At 43.0% G+C, this 17,521-nt stretch overlaps 2 protein-coding genes across 3 annotated transcripts; both read left to right on the top strand.

The window, feature by feature from the left end:
• The first annotated feature begins 702 nt into the window (after positions 1-702).
• mEFTs (elongation factor Ts, mitochondrial) lies at positions 703-2,890 on the top strand. Its single transcript, XM_065488703.1, has 4 exons — positions 703-944; positions 1,304-1,549; positions 1,796-2,102; positions 2,579-2,890. The coding sequence occupies exons 1-4, from the start codon at positions 804-806 to the stop codon at positions 2,761-2,763; spliced, it is 879 nt and encodes a 292-aa protein (XP_065344775.1). The 5' UTR covers positions 703-803; the 3' UTR covers positions 2,764-2,890.
• A 68-nt stretch (positions 2,891-2,958) lies between these two features.
• On the top strand, positions 2,959-11,987 carry LOC135942546 (villin-1-like). Of its 2 annotated transcripts, none has more exons than XM_065488702.1 (12): positions 2,959-3,085; positions 5,380-5,504; positions 6,762-6,875; positions 6,927-7,123; positions 7,593-7,818; positions 7,874-8,161; positions 8,508-8,757; positions 9,141-9,391; positions 9,447-9,725; positions 9,907-10,130; positions 10,464-10,905; positions 11,709-11,987. In XM_065488702.1, exons 2-12 carry the CDS (start codon positions 5,418-5,420, stop codon positions 11,904-11,906), a joined length of 2,556 nt encoding a protein of 851 aa, XP_065344774.1. In that variant the 5' UTR covers positions 2,959-3,085; positions 5,380-5,417; the 3' UTR covers positions 11,907-11,987. The 2 variants fall into 2 exon arrangements, with proteins under 2 accessions (XP_065344774.1, XP_065344773.1); XM_065488701.1 differs by lacking the exon at positions 2,959-3,085 and adding an exon at positions 4,610-4,746.
• The last annotated feature ends 5,534 nt before the right edge of the window (positions 11,988-17,521 follow it).

Here is a 17,521-nt window from a genome sequence, read left to right as displayed (position 1 = left end):
TTGGCTGTCACTCTCGACCTTTTTTCTCTCCTGCTCGCGGTCAGAGAAGAGAGAAGAGTGAGACTTTTCGTCGCTGCCCGCGATCATCCGTCTGTGGTGGCAAACAGGCTGCGCGCGAGTGAGCGCCAGCAAGTCAGCTTCCCTCTCTCGGTGCCTCGAATAAATAAATAAAAAAACGCATGCCGTAAAGCAGTCGCAGCTTTTTTATTCATGCCCATGTCTGTTTTTTTTTTTGTAATTATTGCACTGTGACGAGCTATGATGGCCCTCACCTTTTTAGAAGAGCAATAAATATTTCTAATTGAAAAATAAATAGCAGCCGGATAAAATTGGGAAAAAATTATTAAAGGTCTAATTTGATGCACCAATTCCCGCCAAATGTGGCTCTATTTCGCATAAATTATGGTTGCTCTTAAGTTTTAATGCATCATATCATGAAAAATGTTGCCTGGTTCGATTCTCGACGTTTTTAATCTATTTAATTTGACATTTGCAACTGCTCCTCGCCTCTAAATTCTCATTTTTGAAAATGACGCGATCGATGCACTAGCTGCCACTAGTACCACAGAAAAACAACGTGGAGTTCGCGCCTAAAGTGTTTGAATTGATTGACGTCACAGTTCTTGCTGGCTGCAGATAATTCTCGCAGTTGCTACGCGGGGGCAGCACCTCTCTCACTCGCTGCTTTTCTCGCTCCTTGGCGTTTAGCGTTCGCGGCCACCAGAGCAGCTGATCGAGCCGGCGGACGTGTTTTTTCTCGCCAATTGCATCAGATTCGGCACGTTTTTCGCGTGTTGGCGGAGATGCAGCGGCTGTTGCACTCGTCGGCGCCGCTGTGGGCGTCGCTGGACAAGGCCATGCTCGGCAAGCTGCGCAAAAAGACCGGCTACACGTTCAGCAACTGCAAAAAGGCGCTCGAAGTCTGCGGCAATGACATCACCAAGGTACCAAAAAACCCGAAAATTCCCAAAAATTCGCTTCGGCAGAGGTTTCAAGGGCCCTTCGGCCCTGCAGGGCGCACCTTCGAACCGATTCAGGGCTGTGGGGTGGTTCATTAGCTGGAAATTCGTTTAGAATTCAGAAAATTCGTGGATTTTAAAAATAAAAAATATTGAAAATCATTAAGAATGTTTGAAATTGTAATTTTTTGACACATATTTCCATTCAATACTGTATTTGCAAACCAGAACTGCAATTTCCACCATTTTTATTCTAAATAAACGTAAGAATTTTGAAAATCTTTAAAGGAACAAGTTTGAATTTTCCCGCCCTCACACTCGGCCATGTTGGATTGGTGTTTCAGGCGGAGGAGTGGCTGCACGAGCAGGCCAAGGCGCTAGGCTGGGCCAAGGCGAACAAACTCGAGGGCCGCGCGACTGCGCAGGGCCTGGTGGGCGTGGCCTCCGACTCGAGCTGCGTCGCCATGGTCGAGGTCAACTGCGAAACTGACTTCGTCGCCAGGAACAAGACCTTCCGCTCGCTGGTCGAACGCGTGGCGGCCGCCTGCCTCAACCACGCCAAGACCCTTCCGCAGGACAACCTGACGAAGGTATCGGAACGAATTTTTTGATTGAAACGTAAAAATTTCCAAAATGGCGTCCGTGAGTCGTCTCTAAAACTCATATTCTTCTTTCAAAATGGTGTCTTAACCTTTAGCATTTTTCAAAATGGTGGACATTTTCAAAATGGCGGACATTTTCAAAATGGTGGCCGTGAGTCGCCTCCAAAGCTCATTACTGTTTTAAAATGGCGACTAAACCTTTAACATTTTTCAAAATGGCGGTTCTATTTGCAGAGTTTCCTTTCAGCTGATCAGTTGAAGACTGTGCCCTGCGGCAAGGAGGGCGGCCCTTTGGCCGACCACGTGGCCCTGGCGATCGGCAACGTGGGCGAGAACCTGTCACTGCGGCGATGCGCCGTGTTGCAGGCGCCGCCCAGGTCGGCGGTGCACCTGTCAGGGTACACGCACCCTGCCGAGAACTCGCTCGGCGTCGGCCCTGTGCTGTGCGGCAGGTACGGCGCCCTGGTCGCCTTCAAAGCCGCCCTGGACTCGGCGCCGAAGACGCAGATCCTCGGAAGGCAGCTTTGTCAACACATTGTCGGTGAGCGCCATTTTTTAAAGATGGCGGCGGTTGCTAAAACACTAAAGCGGCCATCTTGGTTTTTGTGTTTGATCATTTTTGTTCACTGGAGGTTTATGACAATTTATTTTGGTTAAAATCAAGATGGCGGCTTTAAAGTCCCATGCGTCCGCCATCTTGAATTTTTCAAATTCTTTATTTTACATGATTAGGGATGGATTTTGACTTTTAATAACGATTTTAGGCTTCCAACTCCTTAAATTGGCATAAATTGCACTTTAAAGGACCCGTCAATCCGCCATTTTTATTTTTTCTCTTCAAAATTTTCCCTAATTTAAGACTTTTGAAGTCTACACCAAAGGAATTTCACTCAAAAATTCCTCAATCTTCCTCTTTTCATTCCTAAACTCCAGCTCTTGAGGGGGGGCCAAGTGTGTGGTGGTCAATTTTTTTAGTTTCTAACCCTTAACACTCATTCCTCAACCTATTGTTTCCAGGAATGTGTCCTGAGCGGATCGGCGACCCTGAGAAGGACTCCCCTAACCCTGACACGGACTCGGAGTCGGTTCTGATCTTCCAGGAGTTCCTGCTGGACGTGAACCAGACCGTGGGCAACGTCCTGGAGGAGCACGACGCTTCGATTTTGGACTTTGCGCGTTTCGAGTGCGGCGAGAAGTGTTGAACAAAAAAGGAAACCTGTGAAATTTAGAATTGCAATTTAATCTCTCGAGTCAGGCGGCCCAGTCGTGACTAATTTGGGCCGAGCGAATAATAAATTATGCCATCGACTGCATATACACACACTCACACACGGCTAGTTTTTATCGCAGCCTGATAACCATTGATTGACTGAGTGGATGTAGAGACGCTCTTTATTGTAATCGGGGCGGGATACACGCCACGCCATTTGCCTGGATGAATATTATCAGCGATAAGATCGAGAGAGAGAGAGAGAGACGTGTCTCATCACTCTCGTTCCCTGCGGCCCTGCAGCAACCCATTCGGTGAGTCGATCCTTTTCTAAATAATTGTCTGTGTATGCAAATAGTCGGGAGAGGAAGAACGAGTTGAGGCAATTAAATGTGCCCGACCGTGAATAGAATTTTTTCACGCAACCAAATACCTCTTTAATAGCTGCCGGTGGGTTTTATTAGGCACTAACCGTCCAGAGAACGTAAAATTCGTTGGAGAATTCGTAAAGTGGGCGTGGCAGGTGCTGAAAACCGTGGATTTTTGGAATTTTAAGTGTCAGCATTCCAAGTAAATGGGGATAATAGATAAATAGGCTTGGATTGAGCCGCGGAAATGGGCGTGGCTTGAAAGAATTTTTTTATTTGGCGCCAAAAAGTCATTTAAATGGTTTTGGTCTCAAGAATTCTGTAAAAATTGGTTGCTATTACTGGGAAATTAGAAAAAGGGACGTGGCAGGCGATGAAAACTGCGGAATTTTTGTGATTTTAAATGTCAGAATTAGAAAAGAGGGAGGAAAATACCTAAAATAGGCTTGGATTGAGTCACGGAAATGGGCGTGGCTTGAAAGAATTTTCTTAATTTGGCGCCAACAGTCTTAAAATTGGTGTTGTTCTTGAGAATTCTTTAAATAACGTTTTTGTTCTTACCGGGAAATTAGAAAAGGGGCGTGGCCGGTGCTGAAAACCGCGGAATTTTGTAATTTTAAGTGTCAGAATTAGAAATAAGGGATGGAAATACCTTAGATAGAGTCACAGAAATGGGCGGGGCTGAAAAGAATTATTTTATTTGACGTCAAAAGTCTTAAAAACGGCGTTGGTCTTGAAAATTCTGTAAATAATGGTTGCTATACATACATGTTTTATTATTGTGCCACGCCCCTCTAACCCGATGCTGTCACCTGATCGGAGTGAAGTTGGCTCCTTGGTGGCGTGCCGCACGGTAAATAATGACGTCACTCTGATCACGTGACCCGTCTGGCCGACAGGGACAGATTTAAAATGACGGAATTATAAAGGGGCGTGGCTTGCAGATTTGTTTCAGTCATTTTAATAATAAATACTGATTTTTTTCTTTTTAAAACGAATTAAATTAGCTCGGACGAGGTACATCTAGAGTCAACATTGCTCTTGTTCCGTTATTTCGAGATAAGGATTAATCTGTCTTGGCGAAGGAGCGGTGAAAGATAATTAATCACCGAAATGCCAAGTCAAATAATTAGTGAAAATTATTAACGAATATTCAAGCGCGGCGAGGAATTTTTCACGCTTGCTCACTCAAGCGTTCCGTTCGTTGGTAAGTTTGGTCACAACAAGAGTGCGGCTCTTATTAAATCAACGCAGCTACCGAGGCGTGAAATTAAAATTTCAAAATATATAAAACGGCTTCATTTTTCCCTGAATTTTCCTCTCCTTAAATCGGAATCCCTGAGCGAGTGAGTGCTCCCCGAGGCGCTGATTGTGAGCGAGGCGAGGCGAGCGAGGAGCAAAATAAAAATAAAAAAGAGGAGCCGGCCGGCGCGGCCGGCTGGCTGTGTGCCGTTAGGCGCAGGTCGGGAGGGGAGGCGGCTGCCAGGGCGATGCCGGGAGGGGACGGACGCACGGACGGTCAGTGGCTCGAGAGGAAGAGCCGAAGCCGCTCGCCCGTTCGTTCGCTCGCTGCCAGCCATGCACTAGACGCGGACCCTTTAAACCAGGTATTTTCACCTTTGGGAGCCATTTTCGCCACCTGCGAGAGAGTCAAGGCCGCCGAGGGGCGGTAGACAAAGGTCGCGCATGCCTCTTTTCACACTTTCTGGCTCGTCACGCTCGAATGCATCGCATTTTTCGAATTTACAAGTCTAGAAATTATTTTATCTTATCGAATTTGAAGCGAAACTGATTCATCATTAATTACTGACGCTTGAACCCAGGAAGATAACTGTGTGACAGTTACATTAAATCAATCATCTGGCTGCGGGTAAAGAGCAATTTATCCGCAATCGCGAAATTCACCGTTATAGCTCGAAATTACGAGAGCAGCAGCTCTCTGGCCGCATCCGCGAGAATATTCATGACGAGCAACAATTGTTGCGCCGCTGCTTCCTTTTCAAAGCAGATCGATTCTCTTGCGCGCGTGGGAACCAATTATTATAATTATTTGGGTTTGTTTAATTTTTATTTCTATTTCAAGTGGAGAGCAAAGCAACAGAAATATAAAATGCGCCCCGAGCAAGCCGAACGAGAATATTTCCGAGATTAGATTAAACAATCGAATGTGGCGCGATTATCTCTCGCTCTCTGCGTGTCGTTGATGAGCTGCACGCACTAATTTGTTCTCTCTCTCTCAGCCGAAGCAGACTTGGACATTGTTGGGCTCGTCGGCGCAATGTCAGGCAACAACGCAGGCAACGTCGACCCGGCCTTCGCCAGCATCCCGCGCAACTCCACCGGACTGCACATATGGAGGATAGAGGTAACTAAAATTCATTTATTACCAGATTTATACAAATATTAGATTTCAGAGCCGCAATTTATTTTTTATTTTTGGTCAAGCTCGTGTAAAAATATAGGCAAATAGTTGCGAATTTCAACGTGTTTCATCGCGGGGAAGGGTAATTTCAGGTCTAAAACCATATCCGGCTAATTGGTGAATTAAAAAAATTAATTAAATCAAACTTAAAATTAGCGCAGATTTTTGGGGCGGGCGGGGGCGGTAGAATGGCCTAAAATACGTAGAATGTTACGGCGAGTCAGATAAACTTTGGATTTTTACTCTACGACCCATAGAAGCCGAGTTATTAATTTTTAAAGTTCAAAAAAGGTGATTTGTGACATTTCAAAATTTTGGTTTTCGGGGCCCAGGCGGAGCCCTATGGGCCGGATGGTGCCGATTCAAGTACCAATCGATGCCCCTTAGTGAGGCGCATCCGTTCGTGTTTACTTTTTCAAAATCAAACCATTTTTCGAATTGCTACGAATTTTTTTCCACCAGAATAGTGAAAAAGTCGAAAATTTGGTTTTATTTTTATTTAAATTCGGCCGTTCGTCCGATCATCTACCACGACCCCTCATCAGAAAGGTCTCGGAAGGGGCTTTGACCCGCGGTACCCTAACGACCTTTTTCAGGGTACCCCGACCTGAGATCCGCTCCCAGACCGGTTTTTAATACTTTTTCCGTTCTTTCGAGTAAATTTAGCGATACTAAGTGGCGATTTTTCATCCTTACCTGTCACCGACCTTCCTCAGGTTGCATATTTGAGTCTAATGGTCAATTTCGTCAATAAATTATATAAAAAGAAATTTTTAATTTAAAGTTTTCAATTAGTTTTTTTTTCCTTTTTTCAACCCTGAACCTTAAGCCGAACTATAAACCGTCTAAATCATTAAAAAAATTAAATGGATAGTTAAATTTAATTACTATATTTCCTATAACAGCAGCCGAAATTGTAATTTAAATTCAAATCTTCCCTGAAATTAATATTAAAATTTTAAACGAATAATTTCCTTCGCCTAAAACGATAAATCAGCGTTTATTTTGTAGTACCAGGGCGTATGTCATCCAAATTACCAGTTTGATTAATGACAACGATATTCTAAACTTATCTTATCTGCACGCACGCTGTTTGACTTGGCGGAGAGCCGTTTTTTTATCATCCTGCCATGCACAATTGATGTCAACAGGCAGAAATGCAGGGTGATTCACCACTAACGAATGTTATGTCTGACTCAGAACCTGAAGGTGGTGGCCCTGCCGAGGGACCAGTACGGCCAGTTCTCCGAGGGCGACTCGTACATCGTCTACGCGGCCTCCGAGTACGGCAAGCCGGCCACGGCCGACATGAAGGTAAATAAAATTAAAATTAAATCGATTTTTATTAATTCGGACCTTTTTCAGCCGTCTCCCGTCAAGGGCAACCCTGAAATCCACCTGCACTTCTGGCTGGGGCTGGAGACGTCGCAGGACGAGGCCGGCGTCGCCGCTTACAAGACGGTCGAGCTCGACGACCTGCTCGGCGGAGGGCCCGTCCAGCACCGAGAGATCCAGGGACAGGAGTCCTCCCGCTTTCAGGCTTACTTTCCCAAGGGCATGCGGTAAGCACCTTTCAAAATCAACCTTTCGAGGAAAAATTCATTCTGGAGGGCTGTAAAAATAATTTTTATTTTACAAAATGGTAAAAATTCGATTTTTTATCAATTAAAAAATTCAGGGTGCTCAACCACCCTGAAGTTCAGGATTTTTAACCACCCTGAACCTGAAAAAGGGTCGTCTCTGAACCCAGGAATGTTAATCAGGTACCTTTTAACCGATGTAAAAATTTTAAATCTTACCCAATATTTAGCTCTGATTTTTATTTAAAAATCAAACAATTAAAAAAAAAATCGTCCTCTGCTGCGACCTTTAATCCCATCATATAATTAACGAGCCAACGCCATAAAAGGTGCTATTTGGCGAGTGCTAATGGCAATTAGTCGCCGTAAAGATGTAAAGATTAGCCTTATCTCGGCAGAATGTCCTCGCTAGGAATATAATTACCGACAATAAATCCACTCTGCTTTTCAGCCTGATGAAAGGGGGCGTGTCTTCCGGCTTCAAGAAGGTGACGGACACGTTCACGCCGCGGCTGTACAGGGTGAAAGGTCGCAGGTCGCCCGTGATGACCGAGATGGCGGCCATCAGCTGGAAGCACTTCAACAGCGGCGACTGCTTCATCATCGACACCAAGGACATCGTCTTCGTGTGGACCGGCAAGAAGGCCAACAACATGGAAAAACTCTCGGCGGCGAAGGTACAACTCCCATAGGTCTAACCTGACAAAATCAACCTGAAACGAAAATTTCCAGATGGCCCAGCAGCTGAAGACCGAGCACGAGGCGACTGGCGTCGTCTTCATCGAGGAGGGCCAGGAGCTCGCCCTTCCGGACGTCGAAAGGAAGATCCTGTCGCTGTACCTGGACCCCAAGGCGGCCAGGTCGGAGATCGCCGAGGCCACCGAGGACGCGAACGACGCCGCAGTCGAGACCGCGGCGCGCCAGCAGCTCCGCCTTTACCACTGCAGCGACGAGTCAGGCACTCTAAAGGTCACAGAGGTCAAGACCGGCCCGCTCAGCCAATCAGATCTCTCGTCCACTGTAAGTGAACCGCCATTTTTAATTTTATACCAGCGCCTTTAAAAATGATATGCGAAAACCCTGAAAGGAACTGGGAAGCCGCCATTTTGAAAATTTATAAATTCATGATTCACATTAAATTAGTTCTGTTAGCTGTATCAGGATCCAAAATGGCGACTTTAAAGCAGTAAGGTGAAAATTCTTAAAGGAACTATACAGCCGCCATTTTGAATTTTTTAAATTTAAAGCATATCAAGTAAATAAACGTACTGGGATCCTGTGAATCCTGTTCCAATAATTCTAACGTTCAAAAAATGGTTAAAAATCCACAATCATGTCCGCCATCTTGAATTTTTCCCCATTTTAGGACTCCTACATCGTGGACAACGGTGCAAACGGCATTTGGGTGTGGGTGGGAAAGCGGGCCAGTCCAAAGGAGCGCGTGGAGGCGATGCGCAACGCTCACGGCTTCGTCAAGAAGAAGGGCTACCCGAGCCACACAGCCGTCACCAGGGTGATCGATGGCGGCGAACCAGTCGACTTCAAACAGCTGTTCGTTTCATGGCGCAACAAGGACCAGACCAGCCCCGCCATGCTCAACCAGCGCCCAAATTCCGGTGAGTGACTGATTTCTTACCTACTGCGCATGCGTGGAGTTGGTTGATGATGTCGGCGCAGCAGGGACGGACCCTGAGCATGCGCAGTAGTATTTGTTGCCATCTACGTATGCGCAATATGTACCAGATGCTTTGAAACATGCGCAGTAGATACCCGAATCCTTTGGACATGCGCAGTAGGATCGGGAACATTTGAAATTTGCGTGGTAAATTCTGAGACGTGCGCAGTAGATACTTGAACCCTGTGGACGTGCGCAGTAGGTGGCCAAGCCCTTGGGACATGCGCACAAGGCACTGGAACCTTTTTAGACATGCACAGTAGCTTTCCAGACTAATTGCACATGCGCAGTACAACTCTAACGATTTCTACTCCTTATTTGCAGCAAACCGGATCGCCAGGACAGTGTCAACGGTGTTTGACGCGACGACGTTGCACGAGAGGCCGCAGATGGCGGCCGAGACGCAGTTGGTGGACGACGCGAGCGGTGACGTGCAGCTGTGGCGCGTGCGAAAGTTCGGCCTTGAGAACGTTGAAGACAAACACGAAGGTATCTTCTTCTCTGGCGACTGCTACCTGCTGAAGTACACCTACCTGAACGGCACCAAGGAGCAGTACATCCTCTACTACTGGCTGGTAACTGAGCCTTCCCCTCCTCCTTCAGTCCGAAGTATTAAAAATCGTATTTCAGGGTCTGGAGAGCTCCCAGGATGAGCAGGGTACAGCGGCCCTGAAGGCCGTGGAGAAGGACATGGAGCTGGGTGGCTCTGCCGTTCAGGTCAGGGTGACTCAGGGCAAGGAGCCGCCGCACTTCCTCTCGCTCTTCGCCGGCAAGTTCATCATCATCAACGGCGGCTACGCGTCCTCCTTTGACGAGTCTGAGGGACAGAAGACGCGCGAGTGGGTCGTGCCTGAGGAGTACATGCTTCAGGTCTACGGCAACAGCAAGATCAACACCAGGGCCACTCAGGTACCAGTGCTTTCTGGGATTGTTAAATTTACGCGAAAAGTGATCCAAGATGGCGGTCATCTTGAAGAATCCTTTAAGAATGGTCCACCATCTTGGAAACAGACGCCAGAACTACACTCACAACAGCTTTAAGCATGATGACCTTGAAGGCTCCTTTAATAGTTTTTTTGACCTTTTTCAGGTGCCATTCAGAGCCGCGTCGCTCAACACGAATGACGTGTTTGTAGTGAAACACAAAGGGGGCGTGTACGTTTGGTGCGGCAAGGGATCAACGGGAGACGAGCGAGAAATGGGCAAGGGTATCGCCTCAAAGGTGGGTGGAGAAGACAACACCTTCGTCTCTGAAGGACAGGAAAAGGAGGACTTCTGGAAGGTTCTTGGCGGGAAAGAGCCTTACGCCGACAGGTACGTCAGATTGGAAATGAGTAACGAAAAAAACCTGAACTTTAAAGGAACCTTTAAGGAGCTGTCCGCCATTTTGAATTTTTTAAGAGGCCAGAAAGCATTAAAATCAAGATATAAGACAGCTCTTTTTACTAAAATTATAAAGACTCCGCCATTTTTAATTTAGAAATCTTAAAGGATTTCTCAAAGTCCGCCATCTTGGAAATTTTAATTCCATTTATCTACTTTAAAATAATCAGATATTACCTCAAACAGGTTTACATGGTGTTTTTAAGACCCTGGCGCTTATAAAATGATTTTCCCGCCATTAAAATTCAAAAAATTCCTTTACAGCAAACGTCTCTCCGACGCTGCAGACCCGATGCCAGCGCGTCTGTTCCAATGTTCCAACGCCACAGGCACGTTCCGTGCCGAAGAGATCGTGAACTTCGCCCAGACCGACCTGATCCCTGAGGACGTGATGCTGCTGGACGCGAACGAGTGCATCTTCGTGTGGGTGGGCAGCGAGTCGCGCAAGGACGAGCAGAAGGCGGCCGTCGAGCTGGCCCTCGAGTACCTGCGCACGGACCCTTCGGGCCGCGGTCAGGGCACGCCCCTTCTGCAGCTCAAGCAGGGTTTCGAGCCGCCGAACTTCACTGGCTTCTTCGGCGCTTGGAATCCGAACCTGTGGAGCGAAAACAAGTCCTTCGAGCAGATGCGTGCCGACCTCGTCAGCCAAAATGGCGTCATCAAGCTCGACGTCAGCTCTGTCAATGGCGGCAGATCCACCTTTAAGGTGAGAATTTGTCTTAAAGGACCCTGCTGCCACCACCTTGAATTTATTTCTGTTGTATTCTTTCAGAGGTAGATTATTGTGTTGGTTTTTAAACTGTAGGACGCTATATCCTGTCATGACCGCCATTTTTTAAATTGTGGGCCATTTTTAATCTTAAAGAATCCAATATGGCGTCCTTAATTGCCATTAAAAATGGCTTTCTTAAGGACAGATTTACTATTTGCACCAATTAAATTAATTTTGGAGCTGAGTTATGAATTTTTAAAGTTAAAAACGTGATTTGTGACATTTCAAACTTTTATTTTTGAGGCCCAGGTGGGGCCCTATGGGCCGGATGGCGCCGATTCAGGTACCAATCGATGCCCCTTGGTGAGGCGCATCCGTTCGTGTTTACGTTTTCAAAATCAGACCATTTTTCGAATTATTACGAATTTTTTTCGACCAGAATTTTGAAAAAGTCGAAAATTTGGTTTTATTTTTATTTAAATTCAGCCGTTGGTCCGATCATCTATCACGACCCCTCATCGGACAGGTCTTGGACGGGGCTTTGACTCGCGGTACCCTAACGACCTTTCTCAGGGTACCCCGACCTGAGACCGGTTTTTAATACTTTTTCAGTACTTTCGAGCACATTTTGCGATACTCGTTCACGATTTTTCATCTTTGCCTGTCACCGACCTTCCTCAGGTCGCCTATTTGAGTGCTTTGGTCAATTATTTGCACCAATTAAATTAATTTTTCACCAAATAACATCACATTTTGGGTTTACTGGTCCTTTAATATTTAATTTTATCTCTTTAAAGGACTACCCGAAGTACCCGTTGAGCGTGCTGAGTGAGAAAGACCCTGAAAAGCTTCCTGAGGACGTCGACCCGACAAACAAGGAGATGCATCTGTCGAATGAGGAGTTCAGCACACTCTTCGGCATGGACTTTGCCGCGTTCGAGGCGCTGCCGCAGTGGCGCCGCGCCAACCTCAAGAAGCAGGCCGGCATCTTCTGAACAAAACAAATAATAATTTGTAAGCAAACGCGTTGTGAAACCTACGATTAAGTTGAAATAAATTTTTTGCCCTTTATTCCACCCGTTGGCTGCTTTTACTCACAGGGGTGCAACAGGTCTGATCGATTTGCTGCTTTAATTCGCTGGGCTGCGTGCAGAGGGCAAACATGCCGCCCTTTTATTACCTTTGCTTTGAGCCGCGAGCAAACACGGCGCGCGCCTTTGATATTCTAATCCAAAGCCGGCCTTTCATCTCGAAATCAAAGAAAACGTTGAAAAAATTGACTCATGTGATTTTTTGTCTTTTTACGCCCCTTGAAAATCAACCCCAAGTTATTAGGGAGCGTTGAAAATTATTAGGGTGATAATTATAAACCCTAAGATTCATTCTGTAGAGTTAAAACCATTTTATTTAAGATATTTAAAAAGAAAATGAATTTTAAAATCAAAGAAAAATAGGCAAAAAATGACCGATTTGATTTTTTTTTGTCATTTTAACCCCCTTGAATAACAAGCCCTATTCATTGAGGAGGGTTGAAAATTTTGATGGTGATAATTATCAACCCTGAGCACCATTCTGTAGAGTTAAAACTATTTTATTTAATTAATTTAAATAGAAAATCATTTTTAAAACCTAAGAAAAACGAGCGAAAAATGACCGATTTGATTTTTTTGTCATTTTTACCCCCTTGAATAACAAGCCCTATTTGTTGGGGAGGGTTGAAAATTTTAATGGTGATAATTCTAAACCCTTCGATTCATTCTGAAGAGTTAAAAACATTTTATTTAATATATTAAAAGAGAAAATGAATTTTAAAATCTCAGAAAAATGAGCAAAAAATTACTGATTTGATTTTTTTGTCATTTTTACCCCCTTGAATAACAAGCCCTATTTATTCAGGAGGGTTGAAAATTTTTAAAAGTGATAATTATCAACCTTGAGCTCCATTCTGTAGAGTTAAAAACATTTTATTTAATTTATTGAAATAGAAAATCATTTTTAAAATCTAAGAAAAACGAGCGAAAAATGACCGATTCGATTTTTTTGGTAATTTTCACCCCCTATAATAACAACCCTTGGGCATTTGAAAAGGTTTTAAGTATTTAGGGCAATTAACCTCTACCCTGAGAGTCATGATGGAGAGTTTGAACCTTCTGTCTTCCATAGTTAGATTAAAATTAAACTTTAAAAATTAAAAAAAATGACCCGAAAATGACACTTATGATTTTTTTGTATTTTCACCCCTCAAAATAAAAAACCCTGAGTATCTCACATGGTTCTAACTTTCCAGGGTGGTTAACCTCTACCCTGAGCCTGGTTCCAGAAAATGTTTAACCTGACAGTCTGCAACAAAATTATATTTTAGGGTATTTTCTCAAGCAATAAATTCATTTTTTTTTTAAATTACATGGAAATTTTTTTAACAGCTGTTTACCTAAATATTGCACCTTTATTTAAATTTCAGGTAGCCACGATCGGAATAAATTTCTGCATGTCGAAACGACAGAATTATACCGGTCTCCGATAAAAAGCGCACCCCTATTTGGGCGGAAACGATATAAAAAAAGGAACAGGCACCGCTGTTCGGCCTTGGAAGAGAAATCTCGATCACGCACCGAATTACAGTTGTTGGAGCATTTGAGGCTATCGAGCGCGTTTCTCTTGCTTGAATTGTACGAGCGAGCGAAAAGAATGATCGGCTCAAAGTGACGAATAACAAATTGCCCCGCCGCCTGCGTCGCTCGCCGATTAATTATCTCTTTCTTGGCTGGAATTAATTAGCAAAGAGGACGGAATCACGTGAACAGCACTTTTCTCCGACTTCTCTCTTCTCTTCACGCGCGCACTCGCTTCTCCGCCTAATTTATTACGTTTTTAATGCGCGAAAGCACTCAAAGCGCCGCGCAATATCATTTCTCAACGGAGCGGCTGTATAATTTAATGTTTAAAATCTCGAATTTCTTTTCCATGGGGAATTAAAAAAAAATTGATTTTTTTTTCGTTGGAGAAAATGTGTAAAATATCATTTTTTAGCCGACTCACAGGTTTAAAATTCTCTGAATCCAGGCTCAGGGTAGAGGTCAACCACCCTGGAAAATTATAGCCACGTGCAATACTCAGGGGTTGTTATTTTAAGGGGCGAAAATGTGAAAAAAATCCCATTTGTCATTTTTTAAGTCATTTTCTTGAATTTTTAAAGTTTAATTTTAATCTAATTATGGAAGACAGAAGGTTCGAACTCTCCATGATGACTCTCGGGATAGAGGTTAGTCGCCCTATATACTTAAAACCCTATCAAATGCTCAAGGGTTGTTATTATAAGGGGTGAAAATCACGAAAAAAAATCAGATTTGTCATTTTTAAGTCATTTTCTTGAATTTTCAAAGTTCATTTATATTCTAATTATGAAAGACAGAAGGTTCAAACTCTCCATGATGAATGTCAGGGTAGAGTTTACTCACCCTGGACACTTAAAACCCTATCACATGCTCAAGGGTGTTTATTATAGGGGGTGAAAATCACGAAAAAATCAAATTGGTCATTTTTCTTCGTTTTCTTAGATAAGATTTATTGCCTCTGGAAATTTCAACCCCCTCAAATTGTTTGGGGGTTGATTTGTAAGGGGGTGAAATTCGACGATATTTTTAAAAATTTCAGAAAAGTGAAATCAAAGATATTAACCATTTAAATCTGAATTTAATTAAAAAGTTCTCCCTGATATTTGGAAATCATGTACCTGACGTCAGGGTCAGGTTTTTTATCATATGAAATTTCATCTAAAATAATATCGGGTTTTTCTAAACTGAGAGGTCAAAAATATCTTAAACTTTTTTAAATTGCAATGCATTATCCTGAGTAATTTTTTATTAAAATTAGATCCTGAGGGTAAAATTTTGCTAATTTTAAGGGGTTGATTTGTGCCAGAATATTGATTTTCAACTTGTCACACCTTGAATAATCACGAGAGTGTGATTAAATTGAGAGTCGCGACAGCGGAATGATTGCCGAGCAAGGAGCTAAATTTGGCATAATTGCTCACTGCTCAGCGAACACGAAGTTGTCGACAAGTGGATGGAGCGATTTAATACAAATCGGCAACAACAAACGCGCGGAGGGAGCAGATAATTGGCCAAACTTGTGTGTGCGAAAAGCAATTAAGCGTTCTTCTCGCGCCGCGCGCGCGCTCGCTCGCGGCACGTGACTCGACTGCGCCACCAGCAAAATCTAGCTGTCCGACATTTTTATTTTGTTTTGCCGGCCCGCGAGAAATGATAACAGCAGTTTTGTCTCTCGCTTCTTTTTCTTTTTGGCCGCGCTCGTGCGCCGCATTTGTTGCGCGCTCCTCGTTCTCTAGATAAAATTTTCGTCCCATAAAACTCGCGCGTTTAGTCAACTTTTTGATATTTCTAAGCGCGTGACTGGAATTTCTCTGTTATTTTTAAAACTTTTCATCGCGAGGCGTCCTCAAATTGTTTCCGCGAAAAACCTTCAACCCTTTTAAAGAGAAAAAGAGGATGGAAAAATGATTATTTTAATAAAAAGAAAAATTAAATAGGGTGAAAATTAGAAAAAAAAAATCATTTTTTTTCAATTTTTGAGTTTAGTTTCTTTTTTAATTTTAGAAGACAATAGGTTCAAACTCTCCATAATGACTCTCAGGGTAGAGGTTTACCACCCTGGTAAATTTGAATCTTCTACAATACTCGGGGGTTGATATTTAATAGCGGAAATTTACGAAAAAAATTAATTCGATGAAAATTTGCTCATTTTTTACAGAATTTGAGATTTATTTTCTCTTTAAATTTCCAAAATAATAAGATCAAAACCCTACGAAATTAAGTTCAAGGTAGAGGATTATCAATCTGGAAAAAATCAAACCCTCATTTAAATCTAGGGGTGCGTATATTAGGGGGTAAAAATGACAAAAAAAATCATTTCGGTCATTTTTTCATCGTTTTCTGGGATTTTCAAAATTATTTCTTCCTACTTAATTCACAAGACAAAAAGTTCAAACTCTTCATAATGACTCTCAGGGTAGAGGTTTACCAACCAGGAAAATTAAAACCATCTACAATGCTCTAGGGTTGATATTTTAGGGGGTAAAACTGACAAAAAAATCAAATTAGTAATTTTTTCGTCATTTTCTGGGATTTTCGAAATTAATTTTCTCTTCTAAATTTTGAAGACAAACGGATCAAACTCTCCATAATGACCTTCAGGGTAGAGGACAACAACGTTATAAAATTTCTACCCTCTACAATAACCTGGGGTGAATATTTTGGGGGTGAAAACTACCAAAAAAATCTTTCGGAAGCTCGAAACAATTTCGTTATATTTTCACTTTTAAATTTCCATAAAATTTATTAGTTTCTGGGTGAGCGGATTTGACGGCACGGACTATTCTGCATAATATTTATGGATTTGTCGTGCTTGCTGCTTGGGACGCGTGCCGGGTCGAGTTTCCGGTCGGCAGGTGCGGAAAAGGGTTGCGGCGTGGGCGTGCGTGCATTCCAGAGCGAATTGCGGCACTCACACACACACACACACACTCGCATTCGCTGGCTGCCTTTATTTAGTGAAAGTTGGAAACTGTGCCGTCGACCGAGCGACTCGAATGCAATTACTGCTTTCAATGCGAACAGTTTGCTTCTGCTTTTGTCCTCGGAGGTAACCAGAGAGTCAAAAGCGACGCGGCCCGGAATTTGAGAGCCACTCGAGCAGAATATCGCGCACGTCGCAGATTTCTGCTGACAGCTCTTGAAAATCGGAGACTTCTCTGTTTACGAGCAGAGCAAAATCAATGACGCGACCAAACACCAAACTTGGTTTCAATTACAACCATGAGGCTAAGAGAATATTTAATGCAGCTCATGCTGAACTTTTGCCCCGGAGGACCACACAGGGTAATTTCGGTCCTTGATTAATTAAATAAACACTGAAAATGTTTTCTTGGAAAGTAGAGTTTTAACTGTTTGTTTTTTAAATTTAATAGAGAAAATTATTTTTGAAAAAAGTTACCAATATGATTTTTTTGCCATTTTTACCCCCTAAAATAACCACCCCTAATTTTTAATTAAGGTTGATATTTTCCAGGATGAAAATCCTCTACCCTGAGCTTGATTTAGTAGGGTTTTAACCTTATTATTTTCGAAATTAAAAGAGAAAGGACATCTCGAAATCCGTGAAAAATGAGCAAATATTGATCGAAATGATTTTTTGCGCAATTTTCAGCTTTAAAATAACAACCCTCGAGTATTGTAGAAGGTTTAAATTTTCCAGGGTTGTTAACCTGTACCCTGAAAGTCGTTATAGAGAGTTTGAACGTTTTATCATTTGAATTTAGAAAATAAAATGAACTTTGAAAATCGAAGAAAACGAAAAAAAAATGACTAATGTGATTTTAAAAATCCATCAACCCCTAATGCTTTAAGGGGGTTGAAATTTCCAGAGGCAATTAATCTTACCCTGATATCAGGCATAGTTCACTAGAATGATTTTTTATAATTAAAATAAAAAAAATTTTAAAAGAGAGACGCCAAATGTCTGATTTCAGCCCTTTATAAATCAACCCCTAATTACCACGAAGGTACGAAATTTTAACAGCTGCGTTACC

Source organism: Cloeon dipterum, chromosome 4, assembly GCF_949628265.1.
Source record: "Cloeon dipterum chromosome 4, ieCloDipt1.1, whole genome shotgun sequence".
In the NCBI taxonomy this organism is placed as follows: Eukaryota; Metazoa; Arthropoda; class Insecta; order Ephemeroptera; family Baetidae; genus Cloeon; species Cloeon dipterum.
Note: the sequence above shows the minus strand (reverse complement) of the source record. Positions and strands in the feature narration are given on the sequence as shown.